General features: G+C 45.3%; 3 protein-coding genes and 1 long non-coding RNA gene across 4 annotated transcripts in view; 1 reads left to right on the top strand and 3 right to left on the bottom strand.

Moving 5' to 3' along the window:
- Positions 1–149: 149 nt before the first annotated feature.
- Positions 150–4,810, top strand: LOC120900756 (myeloid leukemia factor). Its single transcript, XM_040308195.1, has 4 exons — positions 150–406; positions 587–1,159; positions 2,263–2,610; positions 3,147–4,810. The coding sequence occupies exons 1-4, from the start codon at positions 357–359 to the stop codon at positions 3,247–3,249; spliced, it is 1,074 nt and encodes a 357-aa protein (XP_040164129.1). The 5' UTR covers positions 150–356; the 3' UTR covers positions 3,250–4,810.
- Positions 586–2,263, bottom strand: LOC120900758. Its single transcript, XR_005739234.1, has 2 exons — positions 2,093–2,263; positions 586–1,193 (listed from the first exon to the last, which is right to left on the bottom strand). It is a non-coding gene; the product is annotated as an uncharacterized LOC120900758 (long non-coding RNA).
- A 498-nt stretch (positions 4,811–5,308) lies between the features above and the next one.
- LOC120900757 (mitochondrial uncoupling protein Bmcp) lies at positions 5,309–8,767 on the bottom strand. The gene is made up of 5 exons (XM_040308196.1): positions 8,168–8,767; positions 7,714–7,861; positions 6,503–6,919; positions 6,361–6,421; positions 5,309–6,304 (listed from the first exon to the last, which is right to left on the bottom strand). The coding sequence occupies exons 1-5, from the start codon at positions 8,232–8,234 to the stop codon at positions 6,062–6,064; spliced, it is 936 nt and encodes a 311-aa protein (XP_040164130.1). The 5' UTR covers positions 8,235–8,767; the 3' UTR covers positions 5,309–6,061.
- Positions 8,768–9,896: 1,129 nt separating this feature from the next.
- Positions 9,897–21,372, bottom strand: part of LOC120902222 (cAMP-dependent protein kinase catalytic subunit PRKX) — a 48,445-nt gene continuing 36,969 nt past the window's right edge. Inside the window, exons 4-8 of the mRNA XM_040310788.1 lie at positions 12,389–12,557; positions 11,952–12,307; positions 11,427–11,608; positions 11,265–11,342; positions 9,897–11,192 (exon numbers count right to left, since the gene is read on the bottom strand). Of these exons, the coding sequence (XP_040166722.1) occupies positions 11,058–11,192; positions 11,265–11,342; positions 11,427–11,608; positions 11,952–12,307; positions 12,389–12,557 (920 nt within the window). The 3' untranslated portion in view covers positions 9,897–11,057. The remainder of the gene's footprint in view (positions 11,193–11,264; positions 11,343–11,426; positions 11,609–11,951; positions 12,308–12,388; positions 12,558–21,372) is intronic.

Here is a 21,372-nt window from a genome sequence, read left to right on the forward strand (position 1 = left end):
AATGCATGTTTTTACAACTCCTTTTTATTTCATCAAGTCGAAAAACAATTGAAGCGTTACATCGCTTTTTGCTACTTGGGAACCGATCTCAAGCAGCCGAAGTTTGACAACTACCGTTATCCGTAGTGGTGTTGGTGAATGTTTGGACGAATCTTCGCGAACAGCCGTGCATCTGTGTTAGTGTAGCGAAATTCAATATGGCTTCCCTGAAAACACTGAAGTAAATACATCTCGTGAGACGTCGACGAAAAAGCAAGTGAAAAAGCGCGTGTATTCCTTCGTTTGCTGAGAAAATATATTGAACAGCTTGCTAGCCCAATACCAGTGTCGCGTGTTAAACAACCGAACGGAACAAAATGTCGCTTTTCGGGATGATGAACGATATAGAGGAAGATCCTATTTTTGGGTAAGCATCCGTGTCCCACAAACCCTTTGTTGGCTGTCCCCGATTCGGCCATGAAATGGCAAAAGAGAGCTTAGGCTCGCAGCATTTTTCTCCCGATGCAATCTCGTGCTGCCGTTTGCGTTTGCGACAAAACATTAACAAGCTTTCTTTTCTCCCCCTTCCTTTGGGCGCACACAACAGCCATCATATGCGTTCGATGCGCCACATGAGCAACATGCTGAATTCGCTGTTTTCCGACCCGTTCGGTATGATGGGTGGGGTTGGCGGCGGGTTGGAAAGCATCGCCGCCGGGCCTGCGTTCGGGATGCGCCACAACGCGATGATGCCGTTCATGCCGCCGACCATGAACCGACTGCTGAGTGTGGGCGGCCCGGCCGACGGTCCGTCGTACTGCAGCAGCAGCGTCATCTCGATGACGTCCGGCCCGAACGGTCCGCAGGTGTACCAGGCCACGTCGAGCACGCGCACCGGCCCGGGCGGCATCAAGGAGACGCGCAAAACCGTACAGGATAGCCGCACCGGCACGAAAAAAATGGCCATCGGGCATCACATCGGCGAGCGGGCCCACATCATCGAGCGGGAGCAGAACATCTCCACCGGGGTGCAGGAGGAACGGCAGGACTTTATCAACCTGGACGACGAGGAGGCGGAAGACTTCGATCGCGAGTTCCAGGCCAAGGCGCGCACCGTGCTGGGCGGTCACGGGGGCGGACGTCGTTCGGAGCAGCTGGCACTACCATCGACCCAACCGGCGTAAGTATGGGGCGTGGGAGAATGCGGGAAGCACCTGTTTGGGGGGGGGCGAATTTACATGCATTACAGAAGATCGCCCCAGAATATGCTCGCTATGAAAAAATGTGTACAGTGCATACCAAATAATCCGTATGAGGAAAGCATGCCCTCTCTCTCTCTCTCTCTCTCTCTCTCTGTCTCTAATGCGTTGCAATCAATCTGTGCACGCTTGTATTATATCTGCTTTCCACGAAACCTCTCACCCCACATACATTTGCCCATTTGGCAAGTTTGAAGCGCGGTGTACAAAATTTAATACCTTCATTATCAGCTCATCATTTGATTGCAGTGCAGAAAATAACGAATAATGCTCTCTCATACGCCTCTCTATCGTAGATCATTGTTGTTTGACGTATGAAGTGTTTAGAGAATGAATAGTTTTTTTACTGCTATTGCGTTTATTAGATTTTTAGAGCTAGATAATTTCAAACTCAACTCTCATGTTCCCCAATGACATTTACACGATTTGGAATGCAAATGGGACACTTGGTTCTCTTTGTTTTATTGCATCATTTTACAAAGACATTAATTATTGCGCGTGATTTGTTAAAGAAACAGTATTGCATCTGACCTTGAAGCTTATCATCTCGAAAGCGCAGTTGAAGTGAAAATAGAGACGTGTAAACAATAAAAAAAATCGGGCCACATTTGAAAATCGATTATTTCTCGAAACTTCTCGATATGCCATCACGTTCGAGAATTTTCTGACGTGTGTTGATCCGTGTACCGTAGGGGAGGGGTAGTTAGACGTATTATGACACCTGTCTACGTAATTTCCCGCAGATTGTAAAGCAATTATTTCTTGAAGATTTTAAACATTTATGGATTTTTTTTTTGTAAAATTTACAACAAAAAAAGATTTTCGTGAGATTGGATATGCCCTCTAAAACTTACCTTTCTTATACATACGGACTGTTTATCGCCGTGAAAACCACTGCCCCGTTTCTGTAGTGTAGTTTCGGTAGTTTATGCAGTTTAAACTTTAAGAGGGGAAAAAACAAACAACCCATGCCCGCTATAATGTGTGTGCCCACGCGATGATTTCTTCACCTCCAATTCCGCAGTCCGTCGCAGCGCATTCTGTCGATTACCGAGGTGCCGGACAATGGGTGCGAATCGTGCGGCAACCCGAGCGATACGGCGATCTGCAGCGCATGCAGCAGCAACAACCAGCACAGCGGCAGCCACGATCAACAGCAGCAGCAGCAGCAACAATCGTCCCGATCGCAGCAAGCACCGACAAAAGCAGCCGGAGGACGCAACCATCATCGACAACAGTCCGCTGCCGTGAACAACGGTGGCCAAATCACAGCCCGGCGAGCGATCCGATCGCCGGCCTCGTCCCCACTGAGCATGGCCAGTTCGCCAGTCAGTGGCACGAACCAACACCACCACCATCACATTACTACAAGGTACTGGGCACAGCAGGCAGGGGCTCCCAACCCAATTAAACCCACCCTTTTCTCGCAAAATCTCACCACCACCACCAACTAGCTTTCTAATTGACCGTTCCCTATCATCGGGTATTTTAAAATTCAAAACACAACGCTTCTGTATGTAAATCATTCTGGTTTGGCCCTTACTCTAACATCTTATCCTACACATCTCTCTCATAATGCGCTGATCAATGCACTTCCCTTATTGTAGTGTATTTGTTGTGTATTTGTATGTGTAAATGCTATGACAGTATTAGTTGTGTGTGTGTGTGTGTGTGTAGTGGCGCCTACTAATATGCTGCTGTGTATCCTGCTAACCTGCATAGAAACAGCTAAACAGCTCGCGGTAGAGCAGCAGCCCCCGGAGCCCCACCAAACAACACCGTAGTGGGGGGAAATGCTGCTTATCTCGTATCACATTAAAATTAATTTAATTTAATATTTTGCAACATCCTTTATTTGTTTTCTCTATCGCTTCTAACCTCCTTCACCGTGCTTTTTCTCTCTTGCAGCGTGCATCCCCATCCGTACAACGCGTCCGGCCGGAAATCTCGACCACTGAAGGGCCCGTCATCATCATCAGCGCCCTCTTCGTCCCACACACACTATCAGTAATCTGGAGCTCGTGCACTATTCAGCGGATGGTTTCGTATGGGGGGCGGATTGAAGGAGTAGTGTGTGGGCTGAAATGGCAGCACACACACACACACACACACAGTTTCAGTAAGCACAGTTTAACTTTCGGCGACGGTGCGTATAATCATCATTGATAGTTTGGGCTGACAAATTGTTGCGCCCGGTCCTAGTGCTGCCGCGTGTGACGTGTTTGTTTGTTTAGTTTTTGTTTCGAGAGAAAACGCAACAGTATGTGAAGGAGCGACTATCAAAACGTGTGTTGGGCGCGTGAGAGCAGTGTCAACAAACGGCATACAAACACAACAATCCTTCCCGCGGATATTTATTAGATAGTTTGAACATTACCCCCATCTGTACGATTAGAGAGAGGAGACTCGATGCGGATGAAACACGTACACGACAAACATATACACAAAGGCATTATTGAACATCAAAGGAAAAGCCCCCCCCCCCTCTCTCTTTACAATAGCGTTTAAGTTACGGCCCGTTTTATGTGTTGGGGGTGGATTTGTTTGAAATTGCTTTATTTATTCCGGATGAATTTAAATAATTTGCTCGAAATCGAAGGTGGTTTCGAAAGTTGTGCGCACAGAAGCTCTGATGGCAGGAGGAGAATGTATTGGAACGCTGCAGAAAACAACAACTGAGCAGTGAAAAAAAAACAAAGGGCAACCCAAACACAAGCCAACAGCACGATAACTGCACACACGGGTACGAAAAGGGGAATTGTAGCGAAACAATTGAATAGCTATCAGCACTAGGTTTAGTTAAAAGCAGCCGCCGCCCAACGGAACGGCTCTGGCCTCTCAACACGTGCGCGCGTTTTTGTTTTTTTTGTTGACATTTGTCTTTGCCGTTTTTTACGCTCTGCTAGAAGAATAGTTTATCTACTTTGTGTTTCGTTAGCCCCTACCCGGCCGGGTTCGGCTGCCTAATATATAATAAAACCAAATTTCAATCTCGTTTAAGTCAATCAAAGATTTACCTACCTACTCTTATTCATTCTTGCGAGGCTCAACGAATGTGAGTGTAGAAGCGAACAGCTTGGGCAGGGGTGAAACGGGGTTTGAGGGGTGGGAGGAAAGCCGATGTGCAGCAGTGGCGCTTTGGCTGTCTCGCTTTCCCACCCCACCCCCTGCCAGATATTTAGCGAGTAAGATATAACTGTGCTTAAATGTGTAGAAGAAAAAGGGAAATGAATGTGTTTTGGGTGTGTGCGTGCGTGTAGGAAAGGAAGGAAAATTGGTCTTTGGTGGTCGGTTCTTAAATTTCGGAGGAAACTACTTTCCCTCCCAAAATACATTACCACAACACCATACACTTGTACCACTTGTGACACCATACCATACTATTTTCACGAGCCCAGCCGGTTTTACCTTTCCTTCGCGTACTGCCCACCCGGTAGACGGACGGACGCGGTTTGAGAAAAGATGTTTAATAATTTAAGAAAATAATACCTATACTGAACAAACAACAAACAAACCGAAAACATTAAATTGAAAATAAATATTTGCCAACAATGTAATTATCTTATGTGTAACATGTGTGTGTGTGTTTGTTTGCTTATTCATGTTGGGGAAATTTGAAATTTGAATTCTTAATCCGTATTCGACTCCGAAATAAACATTCGCTTCGAATCTGGCTGCTCCGAACGAATACAGATTCAATTGGCACCGATTGAATCCGGATTACCGAGCGAATCCAAATGGCTCATATTGAATCCGTTGTGGGACACTTCCACTGACTCATTCTTATAGGAAATGAACCTAATATGATGGAAATTGGACTCCATTCACCCGTTTTTGCACAAGCTCCTTGGAAATTCCTATTGGATTTACCCAGCAACGATGCTATAGAGTCAAATTCCCATTGCATTAAGTTCATTTCACGTAAGAAAGAGTCAAAAGTGTCCAACAGCTATTCCTGAAAACCCTGTAAGGCTGAGCATTATTCCCCACTAACTCAGCGGAGTTGCCGGATTCGGATCAATCCAAATCTGGCTGCAGACTCATTTTCTGCCCACCACTAATTTCAACCATTTAATGGGTTAAATCCTTTCTTTTTTTTATTTCAAGAACAATCATCCATCATAACGCCGTGGCTCGCACCACAAACCGAAAGGTCAAAACTGTCACTCTTCCTCTCTTTCCCTATCTTGCTACAACAAATGCAAACGAACTGTTACGCGTCAACACAGTGATAACAACGTATTGTTTTTATCTCGGTTAGGATAAATGCTCATATCTCTCTGCCTCTCTCACTCTCTCTCTCTCTCTCTTTACATACGGCTGTTGTATTCCGTTTCCTTCTTCTTGGGAAGATTCTTTTGTATTCGATTGCGCAAACAATGTGCTAGGTTAGAGTAGTGATATTCCAATCTGGGTGCCACCTGACGTCCCTATTGTGTTTGACACGTTCTTTTTACTCTAAAATTTCAATTCGTTTCAGGTGTTGTTTCATTCGGGGTAATGAAAGCAACGCGAGAGACGCCTGGAGAAGGGAAAGAAAACAGTCCAATCCATCTTCTCGTTTTCTTCCAACAATAACATTACACAGAAACATATCCCTACCCTAAATGCATCGTGCTTGATCCATTGTCCTTTGAGTGCTGAAGCAAATGTACAAAGAGCTTTAAGATCGTTTAACGCAGTATTGTAGTTTTCTATATATACTTTGGTTCCGGCGGGGGTGAAAAGCAAAAAGAAGAGAAAAACGAAAGCAACATTTCTTCTTAGCGAGCCTTCACACTTCATTTGGGGGAATCGTTTGCTTTTCCCTGCTGTACGTGTGCTCAGTAGAACTGCTTCAGCTGCTCGTACGTGATGAAGAAAATGATGTTCCACGGGCCCATCCGCACCCAGGTCGGGATGAAACCTTTGTACAGCGCTCGGAAGCCTTCGTTGCGCACCGTTTGCACGGCACAGTCGACGCTGCCGGTGTAATACAGACGGGGGGTGGTGGTCGTCGTGGTGGTTGCCGCCGGTGTAATGCTAGGCTGTAGCTGGTGCACACGCCGTTGGTTCATGAGACGAGTCTGCAACAAAAAAGTCATTAGAATTGAGATGATTCAAGCCGTGAACACAAACTTACCCGTATCACATCGATTGGTGTTGAAGCAATCGCACTTCCTAAGCTCGCGATAAAACTAGAGCTGCAATGAGGAAGCAGAAGAAAGCGCGCATTAAAATGCATTCATTTCACAACCATTGAATCGCCAGAACAAACAACTCACATGAAATGATTCGCCACCTGATCGCCGAACGTTTCCATCAGGTGCAGCTTGCAGAAATCGTACACCGGCAGCTCGACGGCCGCTATGACTGCTGCCCGTTGGGCGGTCGGGCCAACGCCCCGCCACAGCCCCCGGATGCCCTCGTGGACGTAGATTTCGCGGAAGCATTGTACCAGCCCCACATCGCTAGTGCCCCGGCCGTGCACCTGCATGCGCACCTTCAGCACGTCGGTCGGGTTGGCGATGGCGCTCGAAATTGCGCCGGCCAACGTGGCGCAGGCCGCATTACACCAAAGGCTCTCGTTGCCGGCCTTGTCGTGGAGCAGCCCGCGATCGGTGGCCACCTTCTTGAGCGTGTAGTACGTGCCGAACTTGATCGTACCGTACGTGGCCTGCCGCAGCACTGCCGGCCATATGCTAGTGGAGAGGGCGAGGAAAAGGAAATGGTCGTTAAGATATTTTTGTTTTATCAACGCACTAGAAGCTTTTAAATTGAACTTCGTTTGTCTGCCAATTAGACGCATCCACCCGGAGCGTCCCGGATAGAAAGCGTGAGAAATCGGATCATGTCGGGCTAGAGTAGGTTAAATGAGACCCGTTCGGGACTCGTACTTGTTGCACCCACGAGTCGGACAAAGCCTACTTCGGTCCACTTTTTTAATGATACCTTCTGATCCCGCCACTTTTTCATGGTACCTTCTGATATCTCAGGATGAACTCGAACTCGTTGCACCAACGGATTGGTATAGAAAGCGTTCACCTGCTGAGTTACGACCTGTACGATAGTCTACTGCTCGGAACTGATACACTTCAACTAACACTGCAGTGGGACTGCAATGTCCATCCTAGTACTTTTTCACCGCTTGGTCAGTTGCTTTGATCTTCCGGTTCATACTATCCGTGGTCTAAGGGCCAACATCTCAGAATGGCCAACAACGAATGGCATTCGATGCTCGAGTCGTTCTCCAGGTTGGTGAGTTGATTGAGTTATTTATTTGTCTCAAGCAGGACCCAGTATTGACCCTTCCATTTTCACAACTACGTCATTGGGTTGCTATGGTAGCACCATGCACGTGCTAGTGCTACTTTGTTTTAGGAACATTTCAGTGTCTACGTACACAACAAGTTCTATTACGCTCATTTTGAAACCTCCAGCTAGAACGGGAATAAAAGACTGTATGTAACATAAACCCCCCAGATCCGCTCCTTACCCAGAGTAAAGGGCCTTCACACCTTCTTGGCGGGAAATTTTCACGAACGCATCGGTCATACCACGGTACCGCAGCTCGCTGTGTGATCGATCAGTCTTTTGGCCTTGAATTTGCAAACGAGTTTTGGTGGTGTCGATGGGAAACGTTCCTGCAAAAAACAAGAAACCCGAATAGAAGAAAATTAAAATGTATGAAAAAACACTATCAGCACCTGGGAAAGGGGGTGGTCTAGTAAAACGCGAGGTTACTAAGGGTGACGAAGGGCGGGAATGTTTACCATTCATTCCAGTGACGCACGGACACTCCGCACGGGTTGATTATATAATGCAAACATGTTACTTTTTCTGTTTTTTTCCTCTCTCTCTCTCAACCCTTTCCGTTTTTATCAAGATCGACCAAACAGCGCCGATCGCTGGCCACTGCCATTGGCCCCTTTGTCCCATACGCTACTTACCGAATTCAGCCATTATCGATGCCATCCCGCCGTATACGAACGGCCGCCAGTCGCGTATATCGCTCATCTTCGTATCCTTGCCCTCGGGCCGTACCGGATCGTGTCGGGGTCGTCCGCTCCCTTCGCTCCCTGGGAGCCTACGCACAGCCTTGAACTTGTGTAACCCTTCCCGGTGCACCGCACACTATCAGCACCCGCGAGAACCTTTGGTAAACACAGCCTCCTGAAGGGCACACACACACACCAGAGGCGTTCGCACGTCACGGTGGAAAAACAGATCGGTGTGCCCGGTGACCGACACCGGCGTGTGTGTGTGTGAGCGAGGAAAGAGGATCGCGTGATGAACCAGACGGCTCGGGAACAGCTGCAAGTTGGCGCGGTTTACCACCCACTTTCCCCCCCCCCGTTTAGTTCTGGCGCTGCGGATGAACTTTCCGACGAATTTTGCGAACGTACTGTGCACGGAACATTCTGACAAATGGGGATGTTTTCGTCGTTCTCGTGTCCGGGGGTGGAAACGCGCGGGCCGAACTATCCTCGCGGGTGGAAGGACATTTTATGCACAGAAACAGCGGCGGTGGATGTCGCAACCGGTTTGACAGATACTCAATTGTGACGAAGGTCCAGGTGTGATCAGGGGCGCACATGTTGTCAAGTGCGGTTTGTGGAGATGAAAAATCATAAAATTATGTTTAGCAACTGAATTACATTTTATGTTGAGAGTTTTGTTGTGGTACTGTGTAGAATCATTTTTTTTCGAATACATTAAACATAAAAAAACTAACTCAAAATTGAAAAAAATGTACAAAAATAAACTTTTTATTTCAGCAGCGTACAATCAAAATGGACGCCAGAGTAATGTCACATGCACACCTGTCATTTGACGGGTTTGATGTGCCATGAACTGTCAACCTTTAAATCCAATGCTAAGCAGCCGTTAAAATAGTGGACGCAAATAGCAATTTTATGGCCATAAGTTTTGTTTTGGGAAACGTAGGAATTTGTGATTAGAAAAATGAAGTTTACGTCAGAATCCGGCAGAATCCGAAGTTTTCTGGGATCGATTCCGGATAGTAGGTTCGGAATCAGTTTCCGGAATGGGAATTGGTTCCAGAATCTGCTCCGGAATCGGAATCAGTTTTGGAATCGGAGTCAGTTGCGGCATCTCCAATTGAATAGACGTTTGAGTGTAATAATGCTACGTATTGATAGCCGCAAAGAATCCATATTTACTTGTAAAGGATCCGGTAGATTCCCTGATTAATTTCGCTTCTGCTAATTCTTATCTCAATTCAAGAACTGATTCTCATTCAGGAGCTAATTCCGCTAACAATTTGCGATCGTCAGTACAATTCCGATTCCAAAGCCGATTCTGATTCCGAGACCGATTCCGGAATTGATTCCGGATTCGAAGTCGACATCCGAATCAGCTCCAGAATAGGCTCTAGAATCAAAATCGATTCCATCAAAGGAATCGGCTCTGGAATCGGAATGGATTCCGAGCTCCCACTACTAATACGAATGGGTCTTGTGGTAAGCTTTCCTATTTTTCTGAATCAAAAAAACGAAGAAACAGAAATAAAGAAACTAAACGTGATTCATAAAAATCTTTCAATGGTCTGTAAAGCTTACCTCATACACAGATGAGAGCTAGATTAGATGATGAAGAATCATAAATAAAAACTACAGACAAATAAAACGAGCATTTCGGCCAAAAGAAAACAGACACTTAACATATTAAATAACTTTATTCCAGAAAGCCAACGCTTCATCAGTTTTGGTAGGTCGTACGATCGTGTTACAGATGTGTAGTACAGTGTATGTGAACTTTTTTGTTTTTCAAAATGGTTATAAGCTATCAATGTAGTTTGAAATTACAGACATACAGAAATAGAGAGAGAGAGAGAGAGTGAAAGCACGATAAAATACAGCGAAGTTGAAAACTGGGAATAGCAGGATGCATCCGTTGCCTTCACTATACACCAGAGCACAAACACTTCATGGGGATTTTACTATATTTGGCTATTTCGGGGGCAATAGACACTCACACACGCACACACACACAAACCCACGCTCATTACCATATGTCTAGCAGCCTATCGCAACCGAGTATTGTATTGTAGGTCGGTCTCCTGCGCAACTCCCGTAACATAACATTCCAACAACAATTTTATTAAATTTACCCAAACCGGTCAATTTTGGGGCCGGGTTTTTCCTTAAACTTTTTTTATAGCGCTTTCGCTACACTCCCTCCTCATTTCACTACAACAGTGTGGTTCCTATCACAGTACAATATGTTGGATTAAAACTTAGCATTTACAAACATGGCATTACACCACGAATCGTCACGAAACAGGGCAAACGCAATGTATGTGCTATTCCTCCCTTTTCCGTAGTACATTTTTCACACATTCAGACTATTAGGGAGGGAGCGGCACGCACAACTCTAATCGGTCTGTTATGATCCGACCTAAAAGCATAATTGTTGCTGAGTGTGTTTAAACCCCTTTCGTTTCCTTTATAACAACAACTTGCTCAAACACACGCACACACTCGCAGACAAACGCACAGTGGGACGATACAAAATAGGGGTTTGTCGTTTAAATTTTACGTAATACAGTAGCAGGTTTGCGGGTTGGGGGGAAGGAACTAATCAATTACAAAAGATTCTAACCATACTATAAAAAAATATCTATTTACAATGACTATCAACGTGCCCGCATGGGTGTGCATGGGCCTAAATTGCCCTGGCTTGCAAAGTATAAATGAGCATTGTTAAGGATCGTTCACTATATTGTAGAAAAACATCCTGCCGCGAGCCCCCTTCCCAATTCCTTTCCTGAGAGGTGGTCGTGATCCGACACTGGCACGCAGAACGGCACTGGCTAGTTTAGAAATCTTCAAACAGCTGCATCTCGATCTTGTCCAGCGATCTCACCGACTTCCAGTCCGTCTCGGGATAGTCGTCGAAGTTGCTAGTGTCGTCCTCCTTCGAACTAAACACATACGTCGGAACGATCGGAGGCTGTGGAATTCAATTAGGCAGGTGTAATTATTGAAGATTTGTAAGAAAAACATTACCCAAACAACAGCTCACCTTGAGCTGCTTTCGTATCACGACATTCCAGTCCAGATGCTTAAACCATCGGTGTCTTTTGACGTCCTCTGCTCCGTTCTGAATTAAAAATAATAAAAAATGAGATATTAAACACATCCTATTTCAATGTATTCTAAGTTAAACTGCCGACTTCAATCTTACCTTCATATTGCCCAAACGCTTGGTTCGGTCCAGCACCAGCAGCTTCTTGACGAGATCCTTCGCGATGGGGTCCACGTGCCGCGACCATTCAATCTTGCCACTGAGAATTTTTTCATAAATCCCGAACGGATTGTCATCGTAGAATGGAGGATAGCCTACAATCATCTCATATATGAGTACACCTGTGGCCAATGAAAGGATAAAGAGGTATTAGATACAACCAACACAGCGAGCAGTACATGATCAAGGACCCTGAGAGAGCGATAAAACGATAGACCGATAAAAATTCTCCAGTGCTAAACGTTTAATAGTCGCCCAAGCCCGGCTCCCTCAAACCAGTAAGAAAAAGTTCCTTTGACGTAAACCATTTCTTATTGACCTCCCCATCACTCGCCATCGAACCGAACCCGCCCAACGGAAGTTGTTTATTGTTATGTTCGCGCTTGGCATTCGCGCTCTTTTACGATCACGTGGGTCACGGTCTAGCAGCGTGTAACGGAAAAACCGGAAAGGCCTGAAACTTACCCAATGCCCACCAGTCGACGGCTTTGTTGTGGCCCTTGGATTGAATGATTTCCGGCGCAAGGTACTCGGGCGTACCGCACAGTGTCCAGGTGCGATCCTTCAGCTTCTTCGCAAACCCAAAGTCGGTGATCTTCATATGGCCTTCCCGGTCGAGGAGCAGATTTTCCGGCTTCAGATCCCGGTACACGATCGACAGCGAGTGAAGATACTCGAGGGCCAGCACAATCTCGCAGGCGTAAAAGTTGGCGGTGGCACTGTCGAAGCGGCCGGCATTTCGGAGATAGGAAAACAGTTCACCGCCACTAACGAACTCGAACAGCATGTACAGGCAGCAGTCGTCTTTGGAGTTCCATCGCCTGGAGAGGGACAGTAGAAAAATGGAAAGGTTATTGCAAACGGCGGTTCACAAGGGAGCGCTTCTTCCAAACAGTACTTACATATTCACGATAAAAGGATGATCGATTTCTTGCAGGATGTTCTTCTCGTTCTTCACGTGCTCGATCTGCTTCAACCGTATCACGTCCGCCATGGCCAGTATCTTCATCGCCCAGTACTTGTTGGTGATTTTATCCCGGCACAGGCACACACGCCCGAATGTGCCCGTTCCTATTGTTGGTGGGAGAAACAAAAAGCGAAAACAAAAACCACACGTTAGAGCCATTTTGAGTTTTTAATGGTTAAGCCGGCAGAACTTTTCTCATTTCCTTCCCGACAATTGTTATGAGATAAGATTTAAATTAACGGAAAGTAAGGTATGCAAATAGGAAATTATTGTTCCGATTATTCGGGAGCTTTCAAGAGAGCTTTTTCTGCATTGTTTCGAAGTTTCGAGGCAAAGTTGGCGTAACCATGGCAACACATCCGTTCAAAAGGCAGGGTTTGGCAAACTTTTCAAGACAAGCGTTTCGATGTGTGGCGTGTAGCAAGCTAAAGCATTGTCCACACAGCGTATAGTTCTTAGTAATATATGGATAGTGCATAAATTCCAAGATGACTAGCAATGCCTATTGCAAATGATTTTTTAAAATGAGTCTCCTAAAAGTCTCCTCCTAAAAAGTCCTAAGAGTCTCCTCCTGCACTCCAAATACCTAAAGATGTAAAAACAAGCACTAAAATATTCAAGTCTTACTGAAAACCCTCAAATGTTCAAACCTTTTGCAAAAATATTCATTTCAATACTAAATGCTAATATTCAGACAACCATTGCTCTCATAGAAAAAGAAATAAATAGCACATTTACTTGAATTTAGTTTTATACTCATATCACATCATATGTTGTTAAGTTTTTAAGCTGCTAGAATAATTCAAAACTCCAATGTTTGGAATCTTTAGACTGATCGGAAGGAATCTTTAGACCCTCGCATCAGGTGTACGTGCCATTCTAACTACAACCGGGCTGCTCATTGTTCTGCACCAATGTTGACACAATCCTTACATCCTCCTTACGTCTACCCAAGGATTTAACGGTCATTGTACACTCTGCTCTGGATTCTCCATTCTATAGGAACGAATCACAGAAACGCATCAATGCAAAACAGTTCAAAGATCGGTAACACCTTCGCTCAGTTCATTTGCCGATCAGACGTACGGCCAGACGAAATCTTCCCTCTTCTCCACCATCCACCATACCCCATGGCGTTTCCCGCTTAATCACCCCAACGCGAACCCCAAGCCCGGGCCGACTGATTGACAGATGGATTGATGGATTAATGGGTTATTGGTGTTGCTGCTACTACCGCCCGCCACCGGAGGTGCTTTCTACCGTTACCACTAGCTGCGATGATGAATGTATACCACCATCGAGGCAAATGGTTTGTATGTTTGAAGCGACCAGTTAGGCCGGTCGGTGATCTTCGATCTGCTCCGGAACCTTGAAAAGGTGTCCCCCGTGCCAAAGGCACGAAATCTGATTTGCCCGACAGTGAAAGTGGCGGCTGGTGGAGGGAAGGGGGGGGGGGGTATGAAATTTCTAATTAGCCACTAATTAAAACACCATGCTGCCCACGCCACGACAAAATCTCATCTCGCACGGTCAGAGCATAGTCAGAGCGTCTGGTTCGCCGTTTGCTGTTGTGGGATGGCATACGGAACCGATGTTGATTTTATTACCACAGCTGCCAGTGCCATTCCCCCCCACCGGGGAGAGGAGGGCAGAATGGCAAAGATCATGATGACGGTTGTAAACATGACCTTCGCAATGCATTCTCGTCAGCTGACTCTGCAAACGGGTATGTGAGATTGATCCGAATTTCCCAAAGCAAATCGGGAAAATTCTTGTTTGTCATTTGAGCAAGGGAACTGCGCTGTACATTACACCATAGCGCGTTTGGGGCTCTATATGGGCGTTAGAAGGTCGGAGGAAAAACACCACTAACACCACAAGTTCGCGTACGTGCCCGTTAATTGCACCCAAGCACCCCATTTTGTTGTGCCTTGGGGCCGATTCCGTCGATAAGTGAAGCAGCGTGCAGGCGGGCTATTTCTGTTCGACATTTTTACCCTTTTTCTCTCTCTGCACGCAATATGGACACACCCTCAGCGAAGGTGTTTCGGGACAGTGTAATTTCGCGCAGTAATTTCGCAGCATGATGATGCAAACTCCCGATTTCCCGGCAGCAACATCGCCAACTTCACCACGAGACAGTGCGACGGTTAATTGGAGGATGTTTACTGCACGCAGCCAGCCAGACAACCCGTTACCACGCGAACCAAGCGCAAAGAAGAGGACACACGGGAGAAGTTCAAACCAGTTTAAGATTTAACCAGTTTACACAATTTGGGAAGGGAATGTGTTTTGCGGATCCTTCCCATTGCGTCGCTTACAAACGCTGCGCTGTGGACATTCGGCCCTGACAGGTGTTTTCGTAATGGCTTCGGGGCGAACCGAAACCGTCTTCGTCGAGAGAACGTTAATCCGTTTCCCATTTACTTACCCGCCCGGGGGGCAACTTTCGCTTTCACGGCAGAATGGGAAGCGGTCGCATTGCGTTTTTGTTTGTACTTTTGGGTGTTGTTGGTCCGTTATTTTGGCTTTGTTTGAAGGATCTTGTTTTCTTTCAGGTCTCCGTCGAATGATTAATGACTCCAAGGGAAGACATCTCACTTCCGTTGGTTTTCTGTTGGTCTTTTGATGCTTTGGTTATCAGAGATAGTTCGCAGCGAGCTAGGCACGCTGTTGACCATTTTCGGTAAGTGCCCTTTGCTGTTAACAGCTGTTTGGAGTCTAACCATTTCTGCTGAACTGACGCTAATCTGATCGCTTCCGTTTGACGTCGGTGAAGGAAATGATGGAAACAACTTCATCATTTCTCAATGGAGCTACATTAAGGGATGCTTCAACACAATGATGGACTGTGGAAGTGATTATAGCTATGAACTCCAAGCAATTTAAAATGTTTTAAATTCAAACCAACACATCCTCCAATTGATCTTATGATTTATTTGCTTTCACTAAAAAAGACTAAACTGGGGTTAGGGTCAAATATATTGCACCATCCAGCGCAAAGCCGACCTAAAACGTCGTCTCTTTAAAAGCTTGTTTCACTACAAAGAACTGCTGGTTCTGGAGAGAGCTACGACCTAGTGTGACTTTAGTTCTTGCTCTAGAGTTGTAAATGATAATTCTGGTGAATTTGCATCTCAAATCTGGACTTCAGACCTCAGACCATTTGTAGTTGTCATTACAGGGAGTTGAACCGGATAAATCCAGAACTAGCGAGCATTAAGTGAATGTTAACTTCAAAAGATACATTGAAACATTTTATGTGATATCGATAGTACAAACAGTAAACGATTGAGAGCATAAGATGGGTTATTCATGTTCAATAGCTCTTCTCGAATATTAATCTATTAATGGACTGGCAAACCCGAAAAAGACCAGAACTGACACTCGAATCACCCAACATTATAGAAGCTTTAATGATCATCAGATGAGCTGATGATGATGATAATCAATCTAGTTTGTTCTCCAAACGTGTACTGCACAATACTTCTGTTTTCCCTCCTTAACACGTTTTTAATAGGCTGTAGCAAAGCTAAGCTCTTCTACCAACTCAGGTCTACCTGCTTTATGCATTACGATAATCATCAATTACCACTCCAACCGTTTTATAATAGGCGCAATAAAAAATAGGTCACTAAGTGCTAGGTCATTTGACGAAACTGCATAGATTGCAAATATGAATATTTAACTTCTCTTTCAAAGCGAAGGTCATCAGCAGCGTGCTCATCAGGACGCCTTTCTCCTTTCCCCTTGAAAACGCACAAATCTACTCTGCGGCATCGTCAGTTTACACACAAACTCGGTCGCGTTTTGCAAACCTTCCCAAAAACGAACACTGTTGCCACACGATAATGGCTTCCATTTCGGCGTACAATCAACGCCAGCGCTTCCATCACCCATCATCATCATCATCATAATCATCATAAACGAACGATTGCGAGTGAGTTTTGGACACGGTTTGGTTTGATTGTCCGAGAGACAGCCGTTGGGCGAGCAAAACCATTACAGCGAAGGCTTCAATCGATCACGCTGCGCGTGTAGTATTGCGAAATGTGATCTGGTCGGGGATGGGTTTACCTCTCATTCACAGTACACTGTAGCAAAGGGTTACTTTCCTTCTGATGGACCATTTGATTCACTGCTGATCGACTGGAAAGACTCGTATCCAACCGGATTAAAATTACACTCTGCAGTACATTCCAGGGAAAAGATCCGGCGTAGGTAATCACGTTAAGAAGGGCTGCGGTACAAGAATTGCAAGTAATTCGTGATCTCCACACCACGATCACAAGATTGGTGACATCTATTGCTCATCTATCACAGCGGGATCGTTCCACCCCGGTGCCTGCCTGATCGCAAGGGCGGGAAGGTGCAAATAAATGACGGTTAATGTGCTGCTATCACGTTAGTAATGAACCTCGTTCCCCCCAAACAAACGGCCACCCGGCCAATGCAAGCCAGTGAGAGGGTCGGAATAGGCATAACAAAGAAGAAAAGTAGATAGAAAGAAAGAGTTGTTTGCACGCGAGAAAACGGGAAGAGCAGCAGAGAAGAAAAAAAACATAACACCGCTGACCAGCGAACGATTGAACGGAACCGTCGATAAATAGTTGTGAAGTGCTTCTTGGTGCGCTGTTTTTCGACTTCGACAAACGTTTTCCATTTCCCCTAACACGGCGTTAAGACGGCCGGGCCCGGCGTTTGTGTCGTGGTAGTGGAAGTGCCGAGAAGAGGAGCCTGTGACCACCGCCAGGGCCATGATCATCAGACGGCAGCAAAACAAACCGTCGAAAGGGGTTTTTCATGTTTTCTCCTACTGGTTTTGTGTGGGTTGGTGGTGCGTTTGTCGCACTCTCGGCACTATCGTCCAACCAAACGATGTCGCCACCAGGGGCACAGGGATTGATGGAACGGAAGAACCTCTTACTTTTCTCGTGCCTCGTGCCTTGCCGACCGGATGGGGGTAGGTTTTTTTCGCCCTCTCGTGTCGGACTTCCCCTCAGCATAATCATAATATGGCTGTTATCGAGCGTGCTTCACGTGGCGTGCGGGCCCGTATCGCATCAACATAATAATAATAATATGCTACGAGAGCGATCTAATTAGAAGCATGATAATATTAAAACACCGGGGTGAGGAGGAAGGTGTCAGGCAGCGGCACGGCACCCAGCGGGACGGACGCTTTGGTGAAGTTACGCGCATTAAAACGTAATGTTACGTTAGCGCTTTGGGTGAGCGAGACGTTAGCAAAGACACACCTGTTGCATTCGCCGTTCACAGGGAGGAGCAACCCCTGAGGTGGATTGGTGTACTTTAACGTATTTATGGTGTTATTTTTAGCATATTTAAAACTGATTATTTGACGCTTTAACACACGGTTTACCCGAGCTTCGTGTACTCAAGTTGTAACTTCAATGTACCATAATTATGCTTTGTATAAGTCACATAAACATTCTATAGACTGTATAATACGAAATTCAAACGAAATGTATGGCTATTATTATTACAAAATTTTATAAAAAAATTATGTACAGACCAATTAGATACTTCTGTATTCAAAAACTGTTAGACATTTGAAACTTAATTGTTCCATGAAAAAACATTTAAAGCATTCTATAGCTTTCTGCAAGGAGACTGTGACGTCTATTGGAAAGATGTCCTGGCTTCTACACGGGCAGATGGGATTTTACTTTACATTGTTCTTTCGTGACAAGAATTGAATATCCTGTAGTGTGGTATTAATAACTGAACGCATAGGTCGTTGCGAGAAAGAAGAAAAACTATTCAAAGCTTGTATATACACAGCTAGTCCCTGAGACATGAGGTGCCCTCTTATACGCAGATTCATTGATACGCGGTTTACCAAATTTTATAGTTCTTTGAGTAAATTGGACTGACTTGACATACTTTCCTTTTTTTCCACACCTTTCATACTAAGATTTAATCAAATTAGTATCACACATGAATTTTAACGGTCTGCGCACTGAAAAGTTTGGAGATATTTCATATATCTGATAGAAAAAATGGAATTTATAAAATGTATTAATCAGAACATCTGCACAACAAAATTGGGCCCAAATAGCATTGCTTTCGATTGCCGCTCTCTGGAACCAAACAGGTGTGTGAGGCAAGACACACAACAAAAACGGTCACTTACTCGTACACTAATTAACAGGTAACTCACGAGACAGAAAGTCAAACGTTTTCGGACACTTTTTTCCCACACATCAAACCCACATGTGGCACAGTAAACAGTTTCGGCCGCATAATAAGATGTTAATGTAATCGTACCACCGAACACGCAAAGCCGACAACACCGACGTGCGGTGATCAGTTTATGACGCTTCAAAACGATCACGATTATTTGATTACCGATCGGCTGTTTGGATGTTTACGTGTACGTACGACGGACGAAACAACAACCGATCACCGATTATACGATAACAGATCTTCCCGCTTAGTGTACCTTTACAAACCATTTACCATCAATTAGTGGCGATAAGCTAGCGAAGAGAAAACATAATCTTACCCCTCGGTCTGTGCGAGTACAGCGCTTCTGCTGGAGCGCAAAACCGGTACTGGAAGCTTTAACGATTTGGACATGCAGCAGCACCAACCAACGGGGTCGGGACACGTTGCTGCATCTTCTGCCCGCCGGCGGCTGACACACGGACCAAAACTTGCGAAAAGTGAAGTTCAAAGATGGCTCATGAATCATGCATGCCGAGGGACGCATACCGCGTGTGGGCCCCGGAAGATCGCCCCATGCTTTGCTGCGCCGCCGTGCTTGACCGTGAGGCAATCGATGACCACGATTTTGACCGGACCGAGCTGGATGGAGCGGAGTGTTGGGGGAAGCTTTATGCGCTTCTCAGTGACTTGCAATGCTGCGTTGCAAAGGCAAGAGCGGGGGAAGAGCAAAAGTAAAAGCTCATTTTTCAACGGATGCACAATTGTTGCCGATGCATCTGGCGTCCGCAGCGACGACGGTGTGCGCGCGCGCCCGCGTACGCTTCTTCCGTTTTGCGCGATTCGCTTTCTTCGGCTGACTTTCGTTCCGATGGCCAAACAGGGAAAGAAGACCCTAAGAAACGGCATTTGACTTCGGACGGCGAGACGTGTCGGCGATTAAACCGTTGGTAGTTGATGGTGTTTTTCCCTCTCAGTTTTTTTGACTTGCTTTGTTTTGCCAATGGTTTGCCATTTGCAGTGGTTTTCGATAGGAAAAAGCAGCAGATAAAAGCCACCATGCTTTTTATCGGTTTTGTAGAGAGTGTGGTAAGGTTTTAAGGCAAAGAAGCCGTCCCAAAATAATGGCCTTATTGTTGGAGTTCCTCCAGCAAAAAAAAAACGAATAACGGATATATGATCGATAAGCAATTTGCCGCTATCGGCGCTACCATCGGCCGCTTTTTAAGGCACGGACCAGCGGCTGCAATCAAACTGTCCATCTATAGTGCAATTATTGGCACTGGTGTGATTACAAAACACGAAACAAAACTAGCAATAATGTAGCAAAAGAGGGAGAGAAAAAAGGGGAAAAAGTAACAAAAATTAATCCAAGGTGGAGCGATTTACCAGCTGCATTTGGAAGGTGATGCAGCAGCAAACGGATTTATATCGCGCGATTTTAGTATCTGTTTTGTCTCGTCGAGCAGATTAAGCCGTTCAGTTAATTTGGGTTATTTTTGCCAAAGCACAGTACCCGCACAGGGCGGCAATAATTGTGCGATACGGTTGATGGGCTTTAAGCACGCGCGCACAAACTGCAGTGGCATAATATGGTTGCGAAGTGCGCAAACCTTTTTTTTTGGGTTTTTTTCGTTTCGCTTAAGTCTCTGCCGGGTGAAGTAAGTCACGTACTTTGGCAGTAGATTGTACAGAAAATGGTCAAAGCAATGCGATCCCATAAACCGATAGCCCTGTCCGACCGATCTGAGCAATAAACACGGAACTGTTGGGGGGAAGCATAATACGATTATGGAACAGTTTTTGAAGAATTTTTTTGTAGAGCTCAAACTTTAAATCCGTAAAAAATATCGAAAGATTGCGCATAGTGTAACAAGTTGGAAAGAAATAAGCAAAATAAAGTATATCTTTCACATTTGTTTTGTAGGATTGTATTTAAATTATTTAAAATTTATAAGATATTTAACAAATCACCAGAAATAATTAAAAGCACCCGTAACTATCAATATGTGTCTTAATTGGAATCTTATTATAATTTTAATAAATCCTTCAAGGCTTTGCTTGTTGCCATCCTATTTGAATAAATCCATTTTAATTGATTTAACATGCTAAAATAGCTTTGAGACACAGATCGTTTAAACTTGTTGCCCTACAGCGTCTTGCATCAGGAAGGAACCCCCATTTGTTCGCTGGCTTCGAACTGTGGCCAATAAACTCTTTACAGTCCTTTCGGACGCCACGCGTCTCATAAAAAGAGTTTCATTTCAACACTCACATCCAACTAACATGGGATGCCCTACTTTCGATCCATTTTTCCGTCAATCAAACACACACAAAAGCGATGCTTCATGACCGTCTTTTTTTTTGTTAAGCAAGTTTTATACATTAAGCAAGCAAGTTGTGAGAAGATACACAATAAAAAGTTAAATACATCAGTGCACGAGTCAAACTGAAACCAATGTCCTTATGAGAGAAGAGGCGTCCCTTCACCTGTCTGTGAAAGTTGGCAACAGCTGAGAATGAAAAGATACCATTGTGCTAGCATTTTGGGTACGACCGCTTAACCACAGGAAGGTGGTTGAAGAAATAAAAAGGATTCAGCACATTGGCGACCACTAAAACCACCCCCGGAAACCGGAAGGCGGACAGCACAGGAAGGAAGCAAGGATGGGGACAATCATCGTAGTAAATACGAACCCAACCCCTTGACCGATTTGGTAGGGTCTCTGC

Source organism: Anopheles arabiensis, chromosome 3 (assembly GCF_016920715.1).
Source record: "Anopheles arabiensis isolate DONGOLA chromosome 3, AaraD3, whole genome shotgun sequence".
NCBI lineage: Eukaryota > Metazoa > Arthropoda > Insecta > Diptera > Culicidae > Anopheles > Anopheles arabiensis.